The sequence below is a fragment of the Lissotriton vulgaris genome, chromosome 3_2 (assembly GCF_964263255.1).
Source record: "Lissotriton vulgaris chromosome 3_2, aLisVul1.2, whole genome shotgun sequence".
Classification (NCBI taxonomy): Eukaryota; Metazoa; Chordata; class Amphibia; order Caudata; family Salamandridae; genus Lissotriton; species Lissotriton vulgaris.
In genome coordinates, this window is record NC_141690.1 from 187,998,600 (window position 1) to 188,026,138 (window position 27,539).

At 48.8% G+C, this 27,539-nt stretch overlaps 1 protein-coding gene across 1 annotated transcript in view; it reads right to left on the reverse strand.

Annotated features, from left to right (window-relative positions):
• CFAP99 (cilia and flagella associated protein 99) overlaps positions 1–27,539 on the reverse strand; it is a 413,087-nt gene that overhangs the window by 78,810 nt on the left and 306,738 nt on the right. The window contains exon 9 of the mRNA XM_086964541.1: positions 26,243–26,331. Within this exon, the coding sequence (XP_086820667.1) occupies positions 26,243–26,331 (89 nt within the window). The remainder of the gene's footprint in view (positions 1–26,242; positions 26,332–27,539) is intronic.

Genomic DNA, 27,539 nt, shown 5'->3' on the forward strand with positions numbered 1-27,539 from the left:
GAGGGACGAAATGAGCTGGTGGCTGACACACATGGAGGCCTGGAATGGTCGTGCCATATTTGGGTCGGCTCCCGACGTTGTAATAGTGTCGGACGCCAGTCGAGCAGGTTGGGGGGCCCGCTGAGGAGAATTCTCTACCGGCGGTGCTTGGTCCCCCCACGAGCAGTCTTTACACATCAACTGTTTAGAATTGCTGGCGGGCTCCTTTGCGGTCCAGTGCTGGACCAGGGAGCGGGTGCAGTCGTGTGTTCTTCTGCGGATGGACAACGTGTCTGCAGTCCGGTATGTCAACCATCTGGGTGGCACCAGATCCAAGATGCTAGCGGATCTAGCGCGGGACTTCTGGCACTTCTGCCTGGACCATCAGGTCTCGGTCACGGCGGAATATTTGCCGGGCCACCAGAACGAGGTGGCAGATTGGCACTCCCGCCATCTCCTGGATGCTAGCGTTTGGAAGCTGGACCCGGAGGTTTTTTCCCTACTGATGGCCCGGTGGGGCCCGTTCTCGGTGGATCTGTTCGCCTCGCGGCTGGACCACCAACTGTCGAGATATTTCAGCTGGCGCCCGGACCCGTCGGCGGAGGCGACGGATGCGTTCCTCCAGGACTGGTCGGGCGAACAGGGTTATGTGTTTCCCCCGTTCTCCATGATCACGAGGGTGTCGGCGTTGTTGCGCCGTCAGTCAGCGCAGGCGGTGATGATCACGCCTTGCTGGAGGTCTCAAGTCTGGTTTCCAGTTCTTCTGGAACTTTCTTGGGATTTTCCAATCCTACTCCCCCACTCTCCTCACATTCTCCTGAACCCGGACGGGAATCCCCACAGGTTGGTACAGGAGGGTTCTCTGAGGCTGATGGCATGGCGGATCTCCGGCGTCGCTGGTCTCTCCCAGGCCTTTCGGGAAAGGTAGAGGATCTGCTCTCAAAGGCATGGGCGGACAGCACCACCAAGAGATACCGGTCTGCCTGGCACAGGTGGCGTCGCTGGTGTGTGCGACGGGGTCTCGATCCCGTGGGGGCGGATGTTGTCTATGTCCTGAATTTCCTTGCCGACCTGGTGGATGACGGCTTAGCCTATAGGTCTCTTAATACCTTCCGCTCGGCCATTTCGGCGGGGCATGACCTGGTTCAGGGTTCCCCGATTGGGGAGCACCCGCTGGTTTGTAGGTTGTTGAGAGGGGTTCGCCTCTCGTTGCCCCCCGAACCGAGATATTCAGTCCTCTGGGACATTAACAGGGTTTTGAATCTGTTTCTCTCCTGGCAACCGAATAGGTTTTTGTCCCGCAAGGAGCTTTCTGCTAAGCTGGCAATGCTTTTGTGCCTGATTTCCTGCAGAAGAGTCTCTGACGTGCGGGCGCTTGATGTTTCGGCGCGGACTTTCTCCCCTGACGGGGTGTCCTTTACGGTCAGCAGGAGGACCAAGACCCTTACGAGGGTTATTTCATATCCGGCCTTCCCGGATTCCCCGAAGCTGTGTGTTGTGCAGTGCCTCCGTGCATATGAGGATATGACTGAGGATACTCGCCCTCCGGGTGAGCGACAATTACTGATTGCCCTACGGAAACCGTACAAGGCTGTTTCTTCCCCGACAATCGCCAGATGGGTGCGTTGGGTGATGCAGAAGGCGGGGATTGACACTAAGCAGTTTGGTGCTCATTCGGCTAGGGGAGCCATGGCCTCGAAAGCCTTTGCGCTGGGAGCTCGGTTGGAGGACCTGATGAGGGCCGCGGACTGGTTCTCGGACTCCACCTTCAAGAGGTTTTATTTTAAGCCAGTAATAGAAGTGGCTCGGCTTGTGGTCGATAAGCTTTGAACTGGCATAATCCGAAGCCTCCGGTCCTGCCATAGAATGAGAATTTGCCTAGCCTTGGTGCTGGTAAGTTCCAATTCTATTAAGGACTCGGAGGCGAGGATTATCCCTCCCTGGGACTTCCTGGAAGTGACCCCTCCCCGTATGGACCGTAAGTAATCTATTTACGTGGTTTTCATGCGATTGGCTTCTGGTACTGTTCCTATCTGAATCGGTTTATGTACCTATTGTTCCGGAATAGAGTCCTGACTCTGTTATTTCTTCCAGGGTCTGATGGATCGAAACAAGATGCGTGAAGTTGACGGACAGAATGCTTCGCGCGAAGAAAGAGGAAGGAGTGGTTGCAAGGCATGATGGTTGCTGCCGGTGCACAGAGACTGAGAAAGGACTTACTGTTTAGTTTCCTGTTTTCCCTGATGTTCATGGGAAAAGTAGTTTTATACATGTTTTTCTTGCTGCTGTGAGAAATAAAGTGAAGAAAGTAAGGCATAATCCTCGCCTCCGAGTCCTTAATAGAATTGGAACTTACCAGCACCAAGGCTAGGCAAATTCTCATTCTTCACCAGAAAGGAGACAAGCTTCCGGGGACCGGTTTCTGGCATTTCAGCCGTCGTTGGCCCGGCTTGCTTGAATCCTGATGGTGCAGTGAGCAAGGGACTCATGTCTGAGTATAACCTGCCACACCTATAGTGGCCAAAAACGATTCAGAAAAGGGGGTGGTGATGAACAGAGTGTCTGAATTAAGCAGACCACTCTTACCCAGTCCAGTGGCGGAGGCGTTCTTGATGTTCTGCAGTTTCTTATGGAGTTTCTGGGTGGTGCTGGATAGAGTGCTGACAAGCTCATGGGTGACAGTTTTGTTGTACTCACTGGGGACACACTGGAAGATTTCATGAAGTAGATGGAGCATGTGGAAATAGGAGGAATAAACAACATTGATTTGGTGGTTTATTGAGAGAGAGAAGTCCAGGAGGTTGCCAAGGTTTCGCACGTAGTCAGTGGGCGTGTGTGGGGGGGGGGGGGGGGTCCAAGTGCCACAGACCCCCTCTGCCTGGGCCACCAAGAGTCAACCAGGGCAGAGGGGGTGGCAACACTTGGGGGTGGATCCCAGGTTGAGGACTTAGGTCTTGTTTGAGTTAGTTAAGCTTGAGGCAGCTGTCCTTCATCCTGGTGGAGACTGCATTTATCCTGCTGTGGAAGTTGCTCTTGGCAGCTGTGGGTTCTTCTGTGAGGTAGAGAATCAGCTGGATGTTATCGGCGTAGGAGACAATGTTGAGTCTGTGGTTCTTGACGATGGCTGCAAATGGGGCCTGAAGAGCTTGGGGCTCAGGGAGGAGCCTTGAGACACTTTGCAGCTGATCTCTGTGGGTTTTCAGTTGAATGGTGGAAGTCGTACTCTCTGTGTTCGGCCGGTGAGGAAGGAGCAGATCCATCCAGGGCTTTGTTCCGGATGCTGGCATCGTGGAATCTTGTGCAGAGGGTGTGGCGGGAAACGGTGTTGAAGGCGGCTGAGAGGTCCAGCAGGAAGAGGGAAGCTGTTTCCCATTGGTCGAGGCATTTGCTTTTAGGTTTGAGGCTCCAGATATCTCCTTGGAACAGAAGGAGGCCTGAAGTCCCTTTAACTTCGGCCTTTGTTATGGCCCCAGGTGAAATCTGATAAGCTGCTGCCCCCCTCCACTTGCACATTGCAGCTCGGAATGATAGCAGGCAATGTGCAGCAGCAGGCGCTGCTGAATGTGTCAGTTACAAATGGGGTTTTTGTTTGGCTAAGGTATACACCTAAGCCAAGCAGTACCCACCACCACTCAGGTTAATTCAGATGCAAGATTACCTGTGCTCCTCGTCTGGTAGCTTGGCGCAGAGGAGGCTTATCAAAGAGGCAATGTGTAAAGTATTTCTGCAACGCATAGTAAAGTAACAGTGTAAGACAAAGCAAAACACTCCACACTAGTTCTAGAAAAATAGACCATCTTTATGTAATTAAAACCAGGCCTAAAGGACAGCAATTCAATAGTCTATCAAGAGTTATGCCAGTACTAGTAACGTTAATAGCTCATCACAGTGCTCAGGAACCTTTAAGGGAATTACAGTAATCCTCAAATGAGCCCACCGGCCTCCTCCGCCTTGAAAAGATTTTCAATGCAGTGGGGGTTGAAGTTAGCCTGCACACAGGCCTTCGGGACAGTACCTGGGGCTTGGAGTCACTGCTCTCGTTGTCGGTGGTCTCGTACACGGGGTCCACGTGGTAGGAAGAGGAGTTGGGCTCTGGCTTGGCCGCTGGAGCACAGGCAGGTCTGTGGCCCCATACTGCTGTGTTGGTGGGCCTCACACATGGAGCTCGTGTTGGTAAGAGGTACAGAGGCAGGCAGGACTGGTGTTCAGCCGCAGTAGATGCAGTCTTGTGAATCTTCGGCCCAAAGAGCCTGGAGAGAGCGAGCTCAGATCGTTGTGTTGCTAGGCAACCAGAATGCGCTCACGTCACTCGGTGCTCCCGGCGCTGACTGAGGGTAAAGGTCTACACCGCTGCGGTATCTTCAGAAACAGCAGTGTCGAGTACGACTAGTAGCAAAAGGTGACCGAGCGCCAACACAGCAGGCGCTAGACAATGTGAGTGTGTCTGGTGACCCAATAACATACAAATAGCCCTGATTCTTCCATAACAGGAGGAAAGCTAACAAGTTCTTGGGAACTTGTAGGATATAGAGGCCCAGTTGTCCCTCAATGCAGAGGTAGCAGGCCAACATAGCTGAGCAGAGTGCATAGGTAGTACAGCAAAGCAAGTGACAAAGGGGCAGTCCTTCCTAGCAGCGTTGTACCTCATAGTTGCAGAGTCTTCTTCAGACCCCAAAGTGAACCAATTTGGGGATGTCACAGCGAGGTCCAGTACTAATACCAAAATGTGTCTTTGAAGGGGGGGAGACAACAAAAGACAGCTGTCTTTGATCCTCAAAAGGCCCCTGCCCTTTCTTCTCTGGCTCCAGGCACACTACAGGCGGTTATATAGCTATTTGTGTTGGAATAGGCATAGCCCTATTCAGGTGGAGGTGTCAGCCCCTCCCTCCTTCTATGTTTAATGAAGTCTTAGTGCAGTGCTATAATTTGACTTGATAATGTCAAAGCTTTCAAATGTTAAAAAGATACACTTTTTAAAATTTTGAAGAGCGTTCACTGTCACATTTGTAGTCCTGTCAAGTACCACTCATTAGTGGTCATACTTCGATCCTCTTCCTTAAATCTTGTTAATGTACCCAGGATTAAAAAAACAACCCTTGGCGGTAGAGCTTTTAGTAAAGCGGCAGCTCAATTATGGAATAGCCTACCTATTGACATTAGAAAAACAAGTGATCTACTGCCCTTTCGAAAAAAGGTAAAAACATGGCTTTTCCCGAAAAACTCAAATCTTTAGATCTTGAGTCCTTGTCCCCTATCTGCTGCACAGTATTTTTTTTCAGCCTAGGTACCCAGCGCCAGGATGCCCGTAGGGTTGCAGAGCGCTTTACAAATGGCAAAATAAATAAAATAAATAAATAAATACTAGTGCTGGTGTGCAGGAGACTGCAAATAAATACTTTAACCCAAGAAGCTAAAGAAGTCTGTGACATTATTGTGGTCCATGCCAGAGAGCGCTTTGCTTTCACAAAGCATCTTGTAAGTGCAACACTATTGCAAAGTGACCTTTTTGAAAGCCATGACAAATCTTTCCCAGCTGAGGCACTCGCAGAAACGGTAGAAGCCTATCCTATGTTAGACAAAGCAAGATTGAGTACAGAACTTTCGATCCTTTATGGAAGACGAGACTTCCGTCAAACTACTGGTGGTGCCATGGCTTTATTTAGCTTTTTGTGTGAAAACAACTTAGAGAAATCCTTTTCTGAGACCATAAAGCTCTTAAGAGTTGTCATTACTACACCCATGACAACAGCAGAATCTGAGCGATGTGTTTCTACACTAAAGAGGGTAAAAACGTTTTTGCGAAACACTATCACTCAAGCCAGACTTAATGGTATATGTACAACATTTAGTTATTTTCCTAATTCATTTTTATTTAACCGTTTTCTACTGTACTGACAGGGACAGGAACCTTCTACCTGAGATTGACATGCAAAGTATTTAAATATTATTTTTATTTTGTCAATTGTGTTTAAAAATATATTGGTTTTGAAAGTTCTTAAAATGTACATTTATTTATTTCCATAATTTCTTTTTGTTTAACTTTTTCTGCTGTGCTGGCTGAAGGGCACAAGGACCTGAGAGTGGCATTCAAACAATTTGCATAGTATTATTTAAAATAATTTTGTTTGTGTTTACAAATATCATATTGGTTTTGAAGGGATATTTCTTAAAATATACATTTATTTATTTTCATATTTTATTTTTATGTAGCCATTTTCTACTTCTACTGACTGCCACAAGGGCCTGAGAGTGGCATGCAAAGTATTTAAAAATAAAGTAAAACATTTGTACCTAGCCTGCTTATGCAAATAACGTTTTTGTTCCTTCTTAAATAAATGAAAGATTTTTAATGGATATTTCTTATATTATAAGCAATGCATATTACACTCATTTCCTAACTTATTTTTATTTAGTGGTTTTCTAAAATACTGATAGACCCAAAGGCTTCAGAGTGCTATATGAACTATTTTAAATACAATATTTACTTAATTATTTTGCAAAATTGCCTTGCTCAAAAATCAAAGCTTTTGCTGACTTCCTAAAAGTTAAATGTTTGTTTCAAATTGATATTTCTTATACATGTAGCTATTTAATATGTCATAATGATTACTGGGCAATCAAAGTTGAATAGCTGATGCAGAAAAGGAAATGGCCAGCCGTCATTTTTGGTAGGAACAAAATTACAAGTGTGTTTCTTTGTGGATGTGCAACCTGGCTTAGTACCCTGGCCCTCTTCAGAAGTCAGTCTTGCTTGGCAACACAGAAATTCTGTGAAATAATGTATGAGTTTTCTTTTATGAATGCCTAGACGAACTGATTTTTCAGTCCATTTATCACAGAAATAGTGCGGAAAATTGCACCAAAAAATGCCAATTTTTAAAAATTTTCTTTGCGGGGGAGAACCCCCCCCCCACACCCCCCTTAATGCCGTCGGGCACGCTCGCTTCGCTCGCTCACTCCCGTTCGTTGGTGCCTACTTAAATAGCCCCCCCAGGTTCAAATTCCACCAGCCGCCACTGCATCTGGGCCTCCGTTTCCACCTCCTTTATAGCTAGAGAAGGGTTCGAGGTCAATATGGCTATGTCATCTGCGTAAGCTAAAATCTTCACGGTGCAATTATTTGCCCTCATCGGTGGAATCTCAGAGTTAGTTTCAAGTCTCCGCAATAGCGGCTCAAGATATAGCGCAAAGAGAGGCGAGGAGGGGCACCCCTGTCTGGTCCCACTAGCGATTTTTACTGCGGCTGACAACCCTCCATTAACTCTAATTCTAGCAGTTGGAGTTTTATAAAGGGCCTGTATAGCTTTTAAAAATGCCTCCCCCATCCCGCACCACCTCATAATGTGCCAAAGATAGTCGCAGTAGACCCTGTCGAACGCCTTCTCAGCGTCTAGGAAGAGTGCTGCGACAGGGTCCCCTAGGACACCTGCAGAATCGAACATAGTGACAACAGTCCTAACATGCTGCGTTGTCCCTTTAACGGGTATAAACCTGTGCTGTGTGAGGCTTACCAACTGCTCAATAATACCTGCCACTCTTTTTGCCGGCGTTTTGGAGTATATTTTGACATCGGAGTTCATCAGTGTAATTGGTCTGTAAGATCCTGGTGCTTCTGGTGGCTTCCCCTTTTTTAAAATTACAATAATGTCAGCCCCCCCCCCCAGGAATCCGGACTGGATTTCCCTGATTGCTTCTTCAACATTATGAAAAACATATCTGCCAAAAGTACATCTTTAAATACTTGATAGAATTCGAGCAGGATTTGATCCGGCCCTGCTGCTTTTCCTGCTGGTAGACTGCCGAGGGCAGCAGTAAATTCTTCCAACTGTAAAGGTCCCTCCAGAGTCTCCCTATCTTCTTCGGACATTATCGGCGGAGAAATATTCCTGAGGTAATTTTCTGTATCTACCAAGCTCCCTGAATCCACAGGGGTGTATAGATCTGAATAAAACCTCCTAAAAACCTCCCTTATTGAGTTAGGATCCAAAACCAAATTACCCTGTACATTCCTAATTTCTTTGATTTCGGCTGCAGCTGTTCTCTGCCTAGTTCTAATTGCCAGAACCTGTCCTACTCTCTCGCTGAACTCATACGTTCTTTCCTTCTTTGTTAAATAGTTGCCTGCTGCTTGCCTGGCAAGACCTTCAATGGCTTCGGCTTTCAATGCTATAATTTCAAATAGATGTTCTTCTAGGGGTAGATTTCGTGATATCACAAAGCTCAGATTTTCTTCCTCCCTTAATAATCTTTGACGTACCTCCTCTCTCTTATCCCTTTCCCTTTTTTGTCTTGCTACAATAAAACTCATTGTCTCTCCCCTTAAACCGGCCTTGAAGGTGTCCCATACCACCCCCGGAGCTGCTTTCCCTCTATTTATATCCCAAAAATATTGGATCCATGCTGTCATATGTTCCCTATATGCAGAATCTTTTAACAGAGCTCTCTCAAAAGACCACTACGTAGATGTTCTTTGAGCTTGACCAATTTCAAATGTGAGGATCAGCGGGCTATGGTCTGATATAACCCGAGGGTGCCTCTCAATCTGAGACCCAGAGAGCAAGGGATTAGAAATTAAAAAATAATCGAGTATGTGGGGCGGAGAAAAAAGTGCTCCCATCCAAATATGGATGTAGCTTTACCCATGGGTCCACCAAAGCATTATGAGATGCCATGGCAGCTAGTGCCCTAAACACTTTCTTCTTCCTTCCCCGATATATCCCACCTGTCTGTGCAAAAGAGCTCTCTGGATCGTGTATGTTAAAATCCCCACAACAAACTATAGGCTCGGGCCACTGAGCTAACTCTGTATCGAGGAATTGAAAGACATCTGGATCGTCTTCTGTAGAACCATAGATTGTAGCGAGTGTTAATTTCTGACCCCTAACATTTATTTCCAGAATCACCCACCTACCCCATTGATCTTCATTCTTCTTCCCTATAATCACATCCCTACGCTTACCCAAAACTGCTACCCCTCTAGTTCTGGTCCCCTGTTTAGTGCTTGCTGTTGGACAGGCCTCGTGGAAGGCCCGATCCCTCCCCGCATGGCGGGGCACGGACCTCGGCTCCGCCTGTTTCCTAGACAAAAACTATCCCGGCAACCCACCAGGGCAACCCACGGCCCGTCCCCGGTATCGACTGGCCCGGGCCCCTTCCAGAACCACTGCCCCCGGCCCAGCCGCCATTTTGGACACTACATGACCAGGCCGCGTGGCCTCGGATCGACCTCAACCTCGGGCCTGGCCAGGCCCCGACATCGAGGCACCACCATCCGCCCAGGGGGTGAAGAGACCATTTGGCAGGTCAATGGGAGAAGGAGTGTCGATGGCTCCCCTCCGCCAGGTGTCGATCGCCCCCAGCCTCCCCGGGCGCTGGCTCCACCCCCCTGCTGGGTGTCTGGACTCCCTCATCCCGGACCTCCCGACCTCCAAGTGCGAGGGTCCGGACATCAAAGGGCGCCAGACCTATAACTGGGGCAGCTCCAGAGCAGGAAGGCAGTTGTATCCTGGAGTCGAGAGACACCGAGACGAGCTCCTCCTTGGAGGCCTGCTGGCGCTGCCGCGGCTCCATCTCGTGAACCATCTTCGAAGCCTGCTGGCGCTGCCGCGGCTCCTTCTCGTGAACCATCTTTGAAGCCTGCTGGCGCTGCCGCGGCCCGCCTCGTTGTGAACCATCTTCGAAGCCTGCTGGCGCTGCTGCGGCTCCTTCTCGTGAACCATCCTCGAAGCCTGCTGGCGCTGCCGCGGCCCTCCTCATCGTGAACCACCTTCGAAGCCTGCTGGCGCTGCCACGGCCCTTCTCATCGTGAACCACCTTCGAAGCCTGCTGGCGCTGCCGCGGCCCTCCTCATCGTGAACCACCTTCGAAGCCTGCTGGCGCTGCCGCGGCCCATCCTTGCGAACCCTCCAGCTCGAGGATTGTGAGCTCCATCTCTTGCTGCTTCTGTACCGGACCGGTACTCAGATTGTCCCGCTACCCCTTTTCCCCAAAGAGACTAGAATTGACGGGATCCCCGTATCCTGGTCCTGCTGTATCGCTTATCATCTTGCCTCAAGATATATATATAAAAGTGTGCAGAACTCATCTCTGTGTGGTGTCCATCTGTGGGGGGGAAGTTACCTGTCTGTACGATTACCGGAGAGGGCCCTCACCGGAGGCATCTCCCCTTGTACTCGGCCGACCCTTCGGGTCTCCGTCTAACATTGGTGGCCAGCGGCGCGATCCGAGCCGACGCATAATCGTACAGAGAGTAACTCACCCCACGACACACAGCCACCATGACGACAAAGGAGAGTGGAACAACAGAAAAATTCCTGATGGAGAAGCTAGACGAATACAGCCACAAGGAACTGAAACCATTCTGTATAGAACTAGGCATTGCTACCACAGGACTGAGCACGAAAGATGACCTCAAACACGCCTTAGAATCTTGGGTGGAGACGGAAACACCCTTACCCCAAAATCAAAGCCTCGAGACCACCGAAACAAGTACCGCTCCCACAGAGGAAAGAAGACCGGGCCTCTCGTCCGAGGAGGCCCGAGAACGGTAGAAGAGCCGGCTCCACGAATTGGAACTGGCTCGACTTCGCTTAGATGGAGAACTCAAATTGGCAGAACAAAAAATAACACTAGAACACTTACGGCTCCGAGAGGAGCGAGAAGAGAAAGAGTCAGAGGGAGCTGGAAGAGAAAAGACTAGCCTACGAGCATGAGCGCAACTTGAAGGAACTAGAAATTCGGAGGCAGAACAAAGACCTCGGAGTCCCCGGGCACCAGAGCCCCCCTGCCCCTACGGACCCCAAGGTCCACATCCCCAAGGATGTCGTCAGGGAATATTACCGGAACGATGATATCCAGCAGTGGTTTAAAGCCTACGAAGTAGCAATGACCTCCCACAGAATCCCACGGAGCGACTGGGGAGCCGGGTTATGGGGGAGGTTCGCCAACGAAGGGTGAGACGCCCTGCTGCAACTTCCCGACCATCAGATGACATCCTACGACCACATGAAGGCCGCCCTCCTCACTCGGTATGGGCTCACGCCCGAGATGTACCGCCAGAGGTTTCGAGACTGCAAACGAATCCCGGGTACAACTTGGGTGGAGTATGTGAACTTCTTTAGCCGAGCCTTCGAGGGGTGGATCAAGGGCAGCCAGGTGACCACCTACGAGCAGTTATTCGACCTTATTGTATGGGAGCATCTCTCCAATAATTGCTTCGTCGAACTCAGGCAGCACCTCCTTGACAGTAAACTGACTGAACCCCGGAAACTCGCCATCGAAGCAGACCGATGGGAGATCACACGAGTTCCTCGAAGCTGGCCCAGCGAACAGAACAGGGCCTCCCAAGGGCCCCACCGCCCCCGGGGGGGAGCAGGAGGCCAGGGTCGGGGCAGAGACACCGTCCCGGTGCCCACCACCAGCAACACCCCACCCCCGCCGGAAGGGGAAGCCCTCCGACGCGACCAGGGTTCCGCGCCAACGTTACCTGCCACCGATGCCAACGACCCGGCCACTACGCCAATGATCCCAACTGCCCGAAAAACCAGAGTCCCATGCCCCGCCAGGTCGCTGCCGCCGCCCTTGGGGAAGAACCGGCCCAAGAAGACACCGAAGAGTACGAGCCATACCAGCCTGAGTGGGAACCCGCCGCCATGTCCCTGGTCTGTGTAGGAGAAAGAGACATGGTTCCGCGGGCGCCCCTCCCCGCCAACACGCAGTACAGCCAGTGAGTCACCATTAATGGACACTGGGCTTTAGCCCTCCGCGACACAGGGGCCAGTGTGACCGCAGTCCGCTGCCATCTGGTGACCCCTGACCAGATCTTACTAAATGTACTTTGTCCAGTGCGGTCGGCCGACAACTCCGAAAGCCTGTGCCAGATGGCCTGCGTCCCCTTCGAGTGGGGAGGGGTGTCCGGCATGCTAAAAGTGACTGTCCGCGATGATGCCCCAGTAGACTGCCTCCTGGGGAACGACCTCGAAAGTTCCCCCTGGTCAGCCGTTGAGCGAAGGGAGCACCTGGGGATGCTGGGCCTCCCTGAATGGGTCTGCGTAACGACCCGGTCCATGGCCGCCCGCGCCATCTCCAGCCCCGAAGAACCGGAATGGCCGGAACCCCCGCCGCCGATGGTCACCGAAGAAACAACCCTGGAGCCCGGTCCCCCGGAGTCCAGCGAGGAAGAACTTGATCGGCTCCGGGACCTCCCAGAGCTGGCCCAGTGGAGTCAAGAGGGTGGCCCTACTCAGGAACAATTCAGACAGGAGCAAAGAACGTGTCCCTCCCTCGAGGGACTCCGACAACAAGCCCTAACCCAGAGCGCAGGAGATACCTCAGGGGCCCACTGGATTTATTGTGACAATGAACTGCTCTACAGTGAGCAAAAGATTGCCGAGCTGGGAGCCAGCCGGGTGCTGGTGGTCCCCCTCCGCTTCAGAGACTTCCTCTTGAACCTGGCCCACGATGTGCCTCTTGACGGGCACCTGGGGCAAGACAAAACATACAGCCGCCTGGTGACCCACTTCTACTGGCCGAAGATGCGGAACGATGTAGCAAACCACTGCCGGGCCTTCCCCACCTGCCAGGCCAGCGGGAAGAGCGGCCGAAAACTCAAAGTACCCCTGCAACCTTTTCCCATCGTCACCACCCCATTTGAGCGGGTGGGAATAGACATTGTGGGGCCCCTGGAGCCCCGGACAGCACAGGGACACCGGTTCATCCTGGTACTGGTGGACCACGCCACCCGCTATCCTGAGGCCATTCCTCTTCGGACCGTGACGGCCCCGGTGGTGGGCCGAGCCCTGATGGGGATCTTCTCGCGGGTGGGCTTCCCCCGGGAAGTCGTCAGTGACAGGGGCACAAACTTTATCTCCAAGTACATGAAGTCCCTATGGCAACAGTGCGGGGTCACCTACAAATTCACGACCCCCTATCACCCGCAAGAAAACAGGCTGGTAGAGCAGTTTAACCGCACCCTCAAGGGGATGATCATGGGCCTGGAGGAACCCCTACGTCGCCAATGGGACGTGCTGCTCCCGTGCCTCCTGTTCGCTTACAGGGAAGTCCCCCAGAAATCCCTGGGCTTCAGTCCGTTCGAACTATTGTATGGACACCCCGTCCGGGGCCCCCTCAGCCTGGTCAAAGAAGGGTGGGAGGTGGCCCCTCAGAAGACTCCCCCGGATGTATACAAGTACCTCTTGACCCTCCGTAACCAGACCCGGCGATTTAGGGAACTTGCCAAGGCCAACCTTGAAGCCAGCCAAGAGGACATGAAGCGATGGTATGATCAGCATGCCTCATCCATCGAGTTCGAGCCGGGACAACAGGGCTGGGTGATGTCCCCGGTTGAACCTTGTGCCCTCTAGGACAAATGGATGGGACCCTTCAAAGTAGTAGAGCGCAAGGGACCAGTCACCTACCTGATCGACATGGAGTCACCTCGGAACCCCCTACGGGTCCTCCACGCCAATAGGCTCAAGCCCCACTTTGTGCGCTCGGAACTTAGCCTCCTGATGGCTACCGACAGTGGGACTGAAGAAGACTCCGAGCCCCTCCCTGACCTGCTGAAAACGCTCGAGAAGGACGGCTCCGTGAAGGGGTCAACCTCTCCGATGCCTTGTCCCCAGAGCAACGTCAAGACCTTCTGCTCCAATTTGCCGACCTGTTTTCCCTCATCCCAGGGGTCACCCCCTGGTGCCTTCACGACGTGGATACCGGGGATAGCCCCCCTATCCGACACAGGGTGTACCGAGTACCGGATCGAGTACGCGCCTGCATCCAGACGGAAGTCTCCAAAATGCTGGCTCTGGGAGTGATCGAGCCTTCCGACAGCCCCTGGGCCAGCCCGGTCGTTCTGGTCCCCAAGGCCGCCGCCCCGGGCGTCGCCCCCGAGCTCAGGTTCTGTGTGGACTATCGGGGTCTGAACGCCGTCACCAGGACCGACGCTCATCCCATTCCCCGGGCAGATGAGCTGATTGACCGCATGGGGGCCGCCCGCTACCTGAGCATCTTCGACTTGACAGCGGGCTATTGGCAGATCGGCCTCACCCCAGGGGCCCAGGAGCGATCCGCCTTCTCTACCCCGGATGGCCACTACCACTTTAAGGTGATGCCATTCGGCATGAAAAACGCCCCCGCCACCTTCCAGAGACTCGTGAACAAGGTACTGGCGGGGCTCGACGAATTCAGCGCCGCCTATCTGGACGATATTGCTGTGTACAGTCGCCACTGGGCAGAACACCTCCACCACCTCCGGGAGATCCTGAACGCCCTCCGGCAGGCCGGGCTCACCATCAAAGCCAGCAAGTGCCAGATTGGCCAAGGGTCCGTGACCTACCTGGGACACCAAGTGGAAAGCGGTCTGGTGGCCCCCCTCCAGCTCAAGATCGCTGCCATCCAGGCCTGGGAACCTCTGGTCACCCAAACAGAGGTCCGAGCCTTCTTGGGGCTCACCGGGTACTACCGGCGTTTTGTGAAAGACTATGGCAGCATTGTGGGGCCCCTCACAGAACTCATGTCCAAAAAGAACCCCAAGACAGTCAACTGGACTCCTGAATGTCAGGCGGCCTTTGAGAAATCGAAGTCCGCCATGTGCACCGCCCCCGTGCTCCAGGCCCCCGACTACAGCCAAGAATTCATAGTACAGACGGACGCCTCAGATCATGGCGTTGGGGCCGTCCTCTCCCAACTCAACACAGAGGGAGTTGATCAGCCAGTGGCCTTCATCAGCCGGCGCCTGCTGGCCCGAGAGCAGCGCTGGAGCACCATCGAGCGGGAGGCCTTCGCCGTAGTGTGGGCCCTCAAGAAGCTCCGGCCCTATCTCTTCGGTACCCACTTCCGGGTGCAAACAGATCACCGACCCCTGCAATGGCTGATGCAGATGCAGGGAGAAAACCCGAAGCTGTTGCGTTGGTCCATCTCCCTGCAGGGGATGGACTTCACTGTGGAGCACCGCCCCGGCCAAGACCACGCCAACCCAGACGGCCTGTCCCGCTTCTTCCGCCTCGGCGAGGAGAGTACCCAAGAGGATGGGTGACTCTCCCTGCCTTCAGCTGGGGGGGACGCATGTTGGACAGGCCTCGTGGAAGGCCCGATCCCTCCCCGCATGGCGGGGCATGGACCTCGGCTCCGCCTGTTTCCTAAACAAGAACTATCCCGGCAACCCACCGGGGCAACCCACGGCCCGTCCCCGACGGAACCCCAGCTCCTGAACACCCCGGTATCGGCTGGCCCGGGCCCCTTCCAGAACCACTGCCCCCGGCCCAGCCGCCATTTTGGACACTACACGACCAGGCCGCGTGGCCTCGGATCGACCTCAACCTCGGGCCTGGCCAGGCCCCGACATCGAGGCACCACCATCCGCCCAGGGGGTGAAGAGACCACTTGGCAGGTCAATGGGAGAAGGAGTGTCGATGGCTCCCCTCCGCCAGGTGTCGATCGCCCCCAGCCTCCCCGGGCGCAGGCTCCACCCCCCTGCTGGGTGTCTGGACTCCCTCATCCCGGACCTCCCGACCTCCAAGTGCGAGGGTCCGGACATCAAAGGGCGCCAGACCTATAACTGGGGCAGCTCCAGAGCAGGGAGGCAGTTGTATCCTGGAGTCGAGAGACACCGAGACGAACTCATCCTTGGAGGCCTGCTGGCGCTGCCGCGGCTCCTTCTCGTGAACCATCTTCGAAGCCTGCTGGCGCTGCCGCGGCTCCTTCTCGTGAACCATCTTTGAAGCCTGCTGGCGCTGCCGCGGCCCTCCTCGTCATGAACCATCTTCGAAGCCTGCTGGCGATGCCGCGGCTCCTTCTCGTGAACCATCCTCGAAGCCTGCTGGCGCTGCCGCGGCCCTCCTCATCGTGAACCACCTTCGAAGCCTGCTGGCGCTGCCGCGGCCCTCCTCATCGTGAACCACCTTCGAAGCCTGCTGGCGCTGCCGCGGCCCTCCTCATCGTGAACCACCTTTGAAGCCTGCTGGCGCTGCCGCGGCCCTCCTCATCGTGAACCACCTTCGAAGCCTGCTGGCGCTGCCGCGGCCCATCCTTGCGAACCCTCCAGCTCGAGGATTGTGAGCTCCATCTCTTGCTGCTTCTGTACCGGACCGGTACTCAGACTGTCCCGCTACCCCTTTTCCCCAAAGAGACTAGAATTGACGGGATCCCCGTATCCTGGTCCTGCTGTATCGCTTATCACCTTGCCTCAAGATATATATATAAAAGTGTGCAGAACTCATCTCTGTGTGGTGTCCATCTGTGGGGGGGAAGTTACCTGTCTGTACGATTACCAGAGAGGGCCCTCACCGGAGGCCTCTCCCCTTGTACTCGGCCGACCCTCCGGGTCTCCGTCTAACACTTGCTAATACAGTAAACCCTAGTTGCTCCAGGAGATACGTCTTACTCCCTTCTATGTGGCTCTCTTGAAGACATATTAGATCTAGGCGCAAGGTTTTTAGATACGCCACCACTTTCATCCTCTTATTTATCTCATTGAGACCACATACATTAATTGAAGCTATCCTGCACCTCATAAAAGTGACATTGGAGACCTTTGTAGGATAAAGCCAAATGGATAAATAAATTTTAAAGTCATCAAACCACCTTGTAGAAATACCATATGTCTAAACAATGTAACAATGTGCTGATATATACAAACAAAATTAAACATTTGTGCTGCTTTCCCCCCCCTGAGCCCCTCTAACCCCCCCCCCCGGCTCCCCCCCTCCCCCACATAGGCAAATAGGTCAGAAGACCTATGTGTGCCCGCCTTGATTTGCACCAGTCGCATCACTCTCCCGCTTCTGCTTTTGATGTGATGTGCTACCCATTAATCTTATACCTGGATTCAATAGGCTGTTACGTGCAAACACCTAGGCCATTCCCCGTTATCCACCTTTCTGCTTCCTCATTTCTTCCAAGAATAGCTCAGCTTTGATCTCTGAAGAGAACATCCAGGCTTTCCCCCTTACAACTACCTTGAGCCTAGCAGGGAAAAGGAGGTATGCTTCCAAGCCCAAGGACTGAAAAGGAGCAATCATCTGTCTGAGCCTCCATCTCCTTTCTATGGTAACGTGACAGAAATCAGGCCTGGCGAAAAAGGTGATGCCTTCAAATGACCTCCTGTTGTCTGGCCTTGCTTTGCTGATTATCTCTTCTCTGAGCAAAAAATTCCCAACATTCACTAATATCGCCCTCGGGTGGTTCCCCTGGGCATCACTCACTGTACCCCCTGTACCCCCTGTACCAGGGGCTTTCTTCATCGTTAAGGGGAACCTGTGTGCCCTCTGTATCTCCCTTTCCCACTGCCACTGAGACTCAGGAAAGGCCTCCTTTAACAAATTAATCACGAATTGCCTGACGTCCTGCCCTTCCGCCACACCCAACAGTCTGACATTATTCCGCCTCTGCCTGTTTTCAAAATCCTCCATCTTTCAACGCATATCCTCTGCCAACTTCTCCTGCTCTGATTTGAATGATTGCCAGTTCCCGACATCATCCTCAAGCCTGCCAGTGCGCTCCTCAACCTCTGTTACTGGGTCCACGATTTCGTCATACAGTTTATTAACTTTCCTCAAAGTGTCTGGATTTTCTTTGAGGCCTGTCTTGCTCTGCGGCTTTCCGCCCTTGCTTCCCCTTGCATCTGTTTGAGAGTAGTGAATAAAATGTCAAAGGAATCACGATGGGGGGGGGGGAGGCCCGGCTGAGGCACCCCCAGCACTAGCATTAGCATCCTCCTGATATACCTGCGAAGTCACAGAGTAATCCCATAATAACCGCTTCTCGGGGTGCAAGGGGGATCCAGGCGACTGTCTCCTTAATTTCGTGTGTCTTTTCTTCATCGTTGACACCCTTTCCCGATGTACTGAAGCATGACCCAGTCATCTCCTCGCCTTCCTCCTCCGAACTCATATCAGATGATAATATTGATTCCGAGTCCTCATTTACTGAATAGAACTCTCCTTCTACAGAAGCACAATCTCCTCTTCCCAGCGCCTGTTTGCTCGTACCTGCTTCCGGATTGTCTTTATTTATAAGGCTGTCCCTGCTGCCCCAGGTGCCGTCCAAATGCCTTGAGGCATTAATTTCTTCCTCCACTAACATTAAGGCCCCCAGCATATCAGCAGTCGTACTCCCCGTGTCTATGATTGGAGACCTCCCGAATCCATCTTTACCTCCACCTCTTATCGCGCTCAGTGGCTCACCTCTGCTGCATGTTTCGCCTGTTGTTTGAACCTCTGCAGTAACTTTACGATCCTGTTTCAGCGTTAGACCTGGCCGTTGCTTGGCAACCAGTCTCCCTGTGTTTTCAGCGTCTGTAGCGTCCTCGAGGACGTTTCCCGGAGCCACTGAGACGTCTGTTTCGTGAAGGGGATCGGCCTGCTTGGGGATCTTCGCTGAGAGAACCTCTACCGGGGTAGGTTGCCGCATTCCTAACTCCCGGCTCTTATTATTGCCATCTCTTTTCCCGGGGTTAGTCACAGCTGAGTTACGAGCCTCCGCTGGGGTCCATTGCTATCTTTGGCAGGCGTGTTCGGTTTTCCCCGTGTCTCTCCTTTTTTTCCTTTCTCCGACGGGGGGGTGGAATGTTTTCCTGATCGCACCGGTAAACTTCCCGGCGGAAGTATCCACTTTTGCAGCATCAGCCGCCCCTGTTTTTGTTGCTGGAGGGTCTGACAGCTTTTTACCTTTCTCGCTCCCCTTCTCCAGATTCGCAGACCGGGAGGGTATTTTAGGCGCCATGATCTGCCTGTCCAGCAACCTTGCTGCCTTTCCCTTGACCCAAACCCAGGCCAGTCCAATCCAAAGGGTTTGCTTCTTGATATACTCATATTCGTATAATCCTCTAAGCCACCATCGTCCCGACTCCATCAGGGGTATTCATTGGGTTGCACAGCGTCCTATTTGTCCGTCAGATCATATTGTGCGGGAGAGGAGACGGATGCAACCTCTCAGCCCAACTCTTCAGTGGCCATCTTGCCCCCTGAACATTTTGTCTTTAAAGGTAGTGGCGCCAAAGGCTATTGTGGATAGCAATTTGGCATCTATCACTCTAATTATCGGGGTGCTTTCTTGGTTTGTAGGAAGGTCCCCTCCAGGCTGCAAGCCACACTTTGCATTGCAGCGATTTGCGGACTCGGGCTCCCTCTGTCGTCTATCCAGACTCCAGGATATTTATATGTGGTGTGGTGACTACCTCAATAGGTTTCCCAACGATGTACCAGGGACGCTGTCTTGCTCGACTTCTTGAGACTATCATCACCTTGGTTTTAGAGATATTAATCTTCAGTGCATTAGTTTCACAATATGTTGCCAAAGAATCAAAAAGTCGTTGACCTGTGTTTGGTCAAGGAGAAGCGTATCATCTGCGTATTGCATTGGCTCGATTTTAACAGATTCAATTCTTGGGGAGTAAGCTTGAGAGCGGGCCAGCCATTCCGGTAAGTCTGCGAGGTACAAATTAAAGAGTAGAGGGGCCAAAATGCATCCCTTCTTTAGGCCTCTGTTGGTCATGATTTTGTTGGATGTAGACCAACCAGCGGAGACTTTTATTTTGACCCAAGTATCGGAGTACAGAGTGATAAGGGCATTGAGTAGAGTCTGCGGAATACCACATTTGTGCAATTTCTCCCAGAGTCTGGGGCGGACAACATTATCAAATGCCTTTTGGAAATCGATAAATCCCAAGAACAGCAATTTTCCATTTGTTGCAAGTGTAACCTCAATCATGTGGGTTAAGCAAACCAGATTGTCCTCAATGTGGCAGCCCTTTTGACAGCCAGTTTGCATAAAAAGTATTAATTTACGGTCTTCCGCCCAACTGGTCAGTTCTTGTAATAAGACGCTTGCATAGGCCTTTACATAAACATCAAGGAGTGCAGTCATCTGGTAGTTATCAGGATTAGATTGGTGACCTTTTTTGTGGATAGGGACGAGGAAAGAACCTCGCCAAGAATCAGGAATGGGTCCGCCCATTCTGCATGTCTCGAATAGGGGGGCCAAGAGGGCTGCCCACTTGTGAGTCGAAGCTTTATATATCTTTGTTGGTAACCGGGAGCCCCTTCTGGACGCATTCATTTTTTGATGAGAGCAACTTGATTGGGGCGATCTTGATAGTGGGTGACGTTCCAGTGTGGGGATTGGGGGATAGAGCTATGATAATTACACCAACTATATTTGTTGAGCTCAGTGGGAGAGACATTAGTTATGGTGGATGGTTGGCCTGATCTGGCAATCTTGTTTACCCACCTCCAAAATCTCTTTTGGTACTTTGATTTTATAATTTCATGGGCAAGTGTACAGTGCTGTTCTTCTTTTATCCTTTTATATTTAAACTTTGTTTTCCTATACTCTTTACGGGTGGTCAATATCTTCTCCCGTAGGGATTTGTGATCTATGTTAGTATGTGTGCTTTTTCGCAGTAAAGTGTTTAATTTGTGTTTAATGCTCAGCATAGTGGGCTGGCAGTCGCTGCGGTGGGTTATAGATGAAGGGTCATTATTTGAGCTTTTAACTCTCTTTACAGATACACTTTTTTAAGGTCCTCCACTACCTGTTCCCACAGGGGTGTCGTCAGCTGGCTGCTAAACTTGTGATTCAAGTTTTCCAAAAAATTGCCCACCTTCTCTTCCACTGCCTCTTGTTGGTCCAAAATCCACCATAGTTTTCTAATAGGCTCCAATGTTGATTCTTTCCCAATCAGGTAGCTTTTGGGGCGGAAGCTCTGTTTGGATATAACTTTGCAGATTAAAACGGCATGATCACTTTCCAATGAGGGGGTTACCACAAATTCCTGGACGAATTGGAAATGGGCGACGAGATCCATATGTAATCCAGGGTAGCCAATCTGACGGGAGATGCATGGGTGTAAGCGGCTCTAATCTACCGTTTAGAATAAAGGGCCCTAGTTGGTTTAAGCTTACAGCCGCCTTTGTCCCATGAGTATCCTTCCGTTGGTACTGGCACTTTATATCTGGGATGGCCCACATTTGATTGTCCAGTTAGGTTAGAAGGGAGGGGTCCAAGCTTGTCCCCATTAGGTTGGCATTAAAGTCTCCCATTATTAGCCACATATCGTTCGGGAAATGTTTAAAAGAAATCTCTCATGATGGGGAGAATGTTGTTCAGAGTTGTCTCTCGCTTGGTTTTAGAGGGATGTAGATAAATACAACCAAGGATAATATTTTGTTGTTTGATGTTATTTTTTCCCAACGGTTGTGACTGAATATTAATGAAAATGTAGTCACCTTACCCTTCATAAGTTGAGGAGACCTTTAGGGCTAAGTTGTTCTTGAGAGCAATTAATACGCCTCCTGACGCATGACCGCCTACTTGAGATGCAATTGCATGGGATTCATAAACAGTGTAGTCCTCCCAGGTGTTGAATTGCAAGGACCAGGTTTCTTGCTGGGCAATAATATCATGTTTTTTTAAAAGAGAGGTCGTTACTCTTTCAGCTTTTTCGTTTGTTAGCCCTCGGATGTTCCAGGAACAGATACTAAGGAGGTGGACAGAATCTTCACTAGTTTTATGTCCACTTGAGGTGTTATGTGCGCCACCCTAAGGCCTGGGAGAGCCAGGGCCAGTCTTGAGAATTCTGTCGTTTAAGCACACATTGGCGGGAGCCTCCTGTTTTAGATGTTGGTATTTGAAGCGGGTTTCTTTTCCAAGGCACTGTTTGGGTAGCAGCTAAGGAGCCACGCAAAACTGAAGTAGGCAGCTGGCTGGTTATATCACTGTTAGCCAAGGTTGGAGTGTTGTAATCCTTTAAGGCATTTGGGACTCTATCCTTTAGAAAGGCAGGGCATTTAGCTTTGGTCACTAGACTTATCTGAATGCCCCAATCGCCCAGACAATCTTTATTCAACAGTAGGGCTGTAGCTATGTCTTTACTGTAGAAGGTTACTACTGTGGTCTCATTTATTTAGCCCTGTTCTGGGGCGATAAAGGCGTTACTTTTAATGTCTGTTGTTCTTATATTTTCTAGTCCTGGAAGGTGTGAAAATAAATTAAGGAGGTTTCCTCTGCAGAATATAGTTATGAATATTTAGATATACCTTTCATCACAGAAGGTACATTTTCATAAATGGTGACACTGAGAAATGGCTTTCATATATGAAATGAAAAGAATCTATATATTTGAGATAAATTGCAGTCCATCATGCTATATTGTTATTAAGGCTCCGTAAAACCGGGTGCCCCAATAAGTACTTGTTTTTTTAACATTTCCAACTGTATTTAGGCATATTTATTTTTGGGCCAACTTATTGGTATTTGTCCATATTTATTGTGTGTTTTGAGAATAAGTGATATCGCAAAATGGTATATTTCCACATTTATTTAACTCTTACATGTGCGCTCGTAGGTGGATGCCTGTCACATTTTAGCAAATAAAGAAGCCACAAATAAGATAAAACTATACCTACAGGTACATATTAGTATTATACTACAATTATATGTTACCATATGCCTGAATTTAAGGAAATCTCATGCTGTTTTATAACTCCTTAAGCTGTCTATTTGTTCAGCTTTTGCCTGGAGGTCATAAAAGACAGCATGGAGAGGCTCTCACAAGAAGCACAAATGTCAGTATTTTTCCACTTTTAAAAATAATTACAGACAGGTAACACATTGTTTTCTGTCTGTATTTATCTGTAAAAATCAGTAAAAATGGAAAACTGGGAGCCGTAAATGTTATGTACAGTGTTAGGCTTGTAATTATAGAGGGAATGTCACAGAAATGTAACATATACGTGGTGATAACTAAAAGTCTGCTGTAGAAATCCGAGTTTCAAAATATGTATGTAATAATGTAAAAAAAGAAAAAATGGTGTACACTGTCACTTTTTCACTTTCCACAAAATGTATATTTAAAATTGTGTGTAAATTTTAAAAGAAACTTTTGTTTATGTATCTCTTTTTTTGTAGCCCTGAAGAAGTCCGTAGTGGTGAAACGCATTGGCTACATTTGAAGTAGAGAAAAGAGAAGACACTTTTTCCTAAATATGAAAAAAAAGAATATAAATAAAGAAGTGTCTTTCAAACAAAGTCAATAGAGTTTGTGAATTATATATAACGTGTGTGCTGAGAGACATAACTTCTGTGCAGATTTGCCATAAACAAAGTTTGATATATATTATTTGCATTGTGGTGCTGAGCCCTTTGAAATTGAATCCAAAAAAGGATCAATCGTTATTATTCCAATTTCTCTCTTGTTCTATTAGCCTTAGCATCAAGAGCTATTAGTGCTTTACAAAATAATTTTTTAATTATGAACTACATACTCCTGATTTGTGTCAAAATGTCTACATACAAGGCCATTGTTTTGAAGTTCTGGAGGAAAGATTAAAATAGAAAGGGATGTTATGCATGTAGGAAGAAGATGCATGGCCCATTGTGGCAGCATTTCCATACCAAGACTTGACATAAATATATTCATTCAGTTAGCAATTTGGTATAGATTCCAAAGTAGGCAAGCGTGATCAGGTATGTAGAGATGTATTTCGAATAACAAAGTCTGATAGTATGTAATATAGCACAGAAAGTGCACTTTAGAAGTTACACATACTTGATAACATAAATTGAAAGATACATTAAAAATGTCAATACTTCAATTAGCCGAAATTCGACATAGTAATGCCGCAATAAAACACCAGTCCTTTCATCAAATGATATTAGTTGTTCCAACTGGAACAAGCCTCACCAACAATGCCTTACTTGGACACCATGTCTCGGGTAGCATTGCCAATCAGAAAATAGAACTAATCAGATCTTATATCTTTCGGCCCTGAGACGTATCTCATCAGTTTACATTAGAAGTTCTCCATTAAATATCAATAATCAAAGCCTTCAACTGTTGCCCTGCAGTGAAATACAATTTAATACATACAGTGGAAAGCCTCCATTGTGGCAGAAGTAAAAAGAACAACCCTCTTACATCTTTTTGCCATCTAGTTGGCAAACTAACAAGAGAGCCACCTTTTCAACAGTTTCAAAGGGCGTTAATTGAGTTAAAGATTGATGATGTATTTAGTATTTACTCAGCGGTCTTTACCTAGCAAAACATTACCAAACAGGTAAGGACAATGGCGGGCACTTTTTGGTAATTTACCTGGTTGTACTTTACCATGCAGATAAGTATTTATTTTTTAAATAACATAATTATTATGTAATTTAAAAAAAATGAAATTAAGGGATAGGTATGAGTTAAGGGATGGGTAAAGGTAATGGAGGGTATAGATGAAGGAAGGTAAGTGTTTTTTAGGGTTATGGGGGTTATAGAGGTAAAGGGAGTTAAGGGGTTGTGAGTGTTATGCGGAGGGTAGAGGTAAAGAGAGGTTAACAGCTTAAAAAAGAAGGTATCTGGATAAGTGCATTGCAGGGTAAAGATGTTTATAGTCTTACAACGTGTTGTAAAGGTCAACACATTGTAATGCTCTCTGGATAAAGTATGCAGGGTAAAGACCTGCCTTATAAAGTCTGAAATGAATTAATGCTAAGTGTAAATGGCATCTTACAGGGGCTCACAACAGGCACATCTATCTAAACATTTAGCAAAAAACACGTACATTTGTGATGGTGCACAATAACAAGTAATTGTATATTATAAGTTCATAGGAACAGCCTCAATTTCTTTTCCTGGCACTGACTACATAGGTGCCCAATTCTCATCTGATATTACCATATTGATGTCAACTTTCCACAGAGACCGTGGATGTTGGCATACTACAACAATACCCCAGCGCCTTATAAATTTCCTAAATTTCCAATCTAATGAACCGACATTTAACCTAGCATTATAATGTGAATCTTGTTTTCTGGAATATAAAATAAGGCTCAAAGTGAGGACTAAGATCCAGACACTCTGGCCATGCTTTCCACGCACTGTATGCTGCTTTCTAGGTGCTTCCAGGAGTTGTAGAGCACCACTGAAACCCAATAATGCCAGATCACAGGGAAGCAAAGGCAACAATAGCTTGGTGGTTCAAAACGTGGGGGTGTTCATTTTCAGTCAAGAATCAGCAGGTGCTGCCAGATAATGCAGCACAGCCCACCTGACCTGGAGCTCACCATGGCTTTGGCAGTCCTGCAGACGGAGTGCTGGCAGTGGCGCAGGAGGATTGCCTAAGTCGTAATAAGGCCCTTAGTGACACTACACATTAGGCCCACTTCTGAGAGCTCGCAGTCTATCTCATTTAAGCAAAGGTAGAACTGCTTTATTTTTTATCACGTAAAGGCATATATGCCTTGACCATGTAAAAGCATGCATGGCAAAAGCTGCTTGGAAAAGGCATGCGTGGTAAAAGCATGCTTTATATTGTCAATCATCCCTCATTTTTAATAACTACCCACCCCTAAAACATACATGTATCCTTACCTTCTTTTCCCACCATCTAACCCTAACCCCTTAATTTACCCTAGCCTTACTTTACCACTACTCACCGCTCACCCTAAAATGACCCTTACCTCCTTTTACCACTGTACACCCCGGAACCCTGAAATGACCCTTTATTTATTTACTACTACCCAACCCTAAACCCTAAATTTACCCTTACTTCCCTTTACCACTGCCCACCCCTAAACCACAACATCTGTGTAGTAAAATCATGCGTTGTAAAGGCATGCATGGTAAAGGCATGAGTTGAAAAGACTGCGTGGTAAAGGATGTTTCCCAAACTGTTTGTGTCTATTATGTCCATTTCTGAATAACAAGTGAAAATTGGGCCCAAAACACAGTAAAATGTTCCAGAAGAATTACATTAATTTTACATTAAGGTGCCAGAGTCCATCATGGTCCCTATGGATAACCCTTGCACAAAATGGTAAGATGAGCACTTGAGCACTTCTTCTCGAAGGACTATCACTCAGTCAAAGAATTCTATAGAAATAGTTAAACGTCTGAGACCTGTTGAAGCAAATGAATTTCTAAACACATATATTCACATTCCTTAATATATATATATATATATATATATATATATATATATATATATATATATATATATATATATATATATATATATATATATATATATATATATATATTTATATTCCAACTTTTCGTCCACAGGTCAAAAAACGATGTCCAAGCCTCAGTTGTATGCAATACTGGATTTATTGTCACATCCCACTCGACGCGTTTCGGGAAAGCCTTCCCTTTGTCACAAAAATAAGTGTTTTTATGATCACTAGTCCATCAGCCACGTCATATCTTGCAGTGAGGTGAACTATCTGTCATACTAACCAGGCATTGACAGGCATGTATCTAATAATATCAATATGTACGTACTTCTGAAGCTCTTGATCCACTTTGCGCTGGTAGAGGGCTCCCTCTCGCAAGATGGCCGTGGCATTCAATCTGACCGGTATATTGTCAACCTGTTGCAAAGAGAGGTACATATTATGTTTACAATTGTGAAAGTATATTCATTTACTGCTGTATAGGTGAATGAAAGACCATTCACTGATCGTAAATGGAAGTCTTGTCTTTATTATTGGTAGGGTTCTTGTATGTACCATTTTCTGGCATTCCATTACGTTTTTAGGACAAATCTTTGGAGATGAATCTGCCGACACTGGGAGGCTTTACTGCTTCAAATACATTGAGTTCAACTCCAGACTTGTCAACAAATGTACTTCCAATTGTTAGTGGAAACAATTGTTGCCCGCAACAGGCCCCCAAAGCAAAGACTGTATGCCTAATGCCGCCACAGAAAGGCATACCCGGAAGCCCATCCTAATATGGCTGGCGGTGTCTGATAGAAACCGCCAACATATTAGACCTTTCCTGCCCCGGTCGCAAGGCGACCGCGTCGGAACAGCGGCAGACGGTCTTTCCGTCCACCGCAGTCCCCCCCCCCCGCCATTGTAATATGGCGGGGGGTAAATTGCTGGCGGACGGTGACGGATGGCGGACGGATCGCCACCGTCTGCATGGCAATGGCGATCCGTCCGCCATCCTAATCGGCCCCTAAATGTTTTTATGTATTACAAAGTAGATATGATCTACAGTCAGGCACACAGAGTACATTGCTCCCGTATTACCCTGGCTTCGGCGCTGCACCTGGGTTTTGATAGGCTACTTGGGCAGGCTAAGGCCATCCTTCTATCATGGTCAAGTCTACTGCCTCTAAGATATAAAGGGCCAAATAGCTGGCGCCTATGAGGCAGTGGACGCACAGATTTACCCAATCCCACCAACATACTCCCAGATACCAACACAGGGGGTTTGATTGCCATTTCCTTTTGGGGCTGTGTAAGGACAGCCCAGTCTATCCTCCCAGCACCTCTTACACCACAAGGCCCCTTAGGCATCACAGCATGTCATGCTGGACTAATCGTGCGTTCCTAGCCCAGTTTGTCAAGTTTATAAATAAAACATTTATTGCACTCAATTAAAATACGCAGCCTCGGCTCACAGTAACCAAAGGAATTTTTATATTAATACCAATCGCCTTCAAACCATCAAAATACTGCCTGGGTTTAAATTTGAATTATAATTTTATCTCTTATTTTCTTCTTGAATTTTATCTGGTTTTATTGTGTCTGTTGTTTAAATTTTTAGTAATTGAATCATTAAAATCATT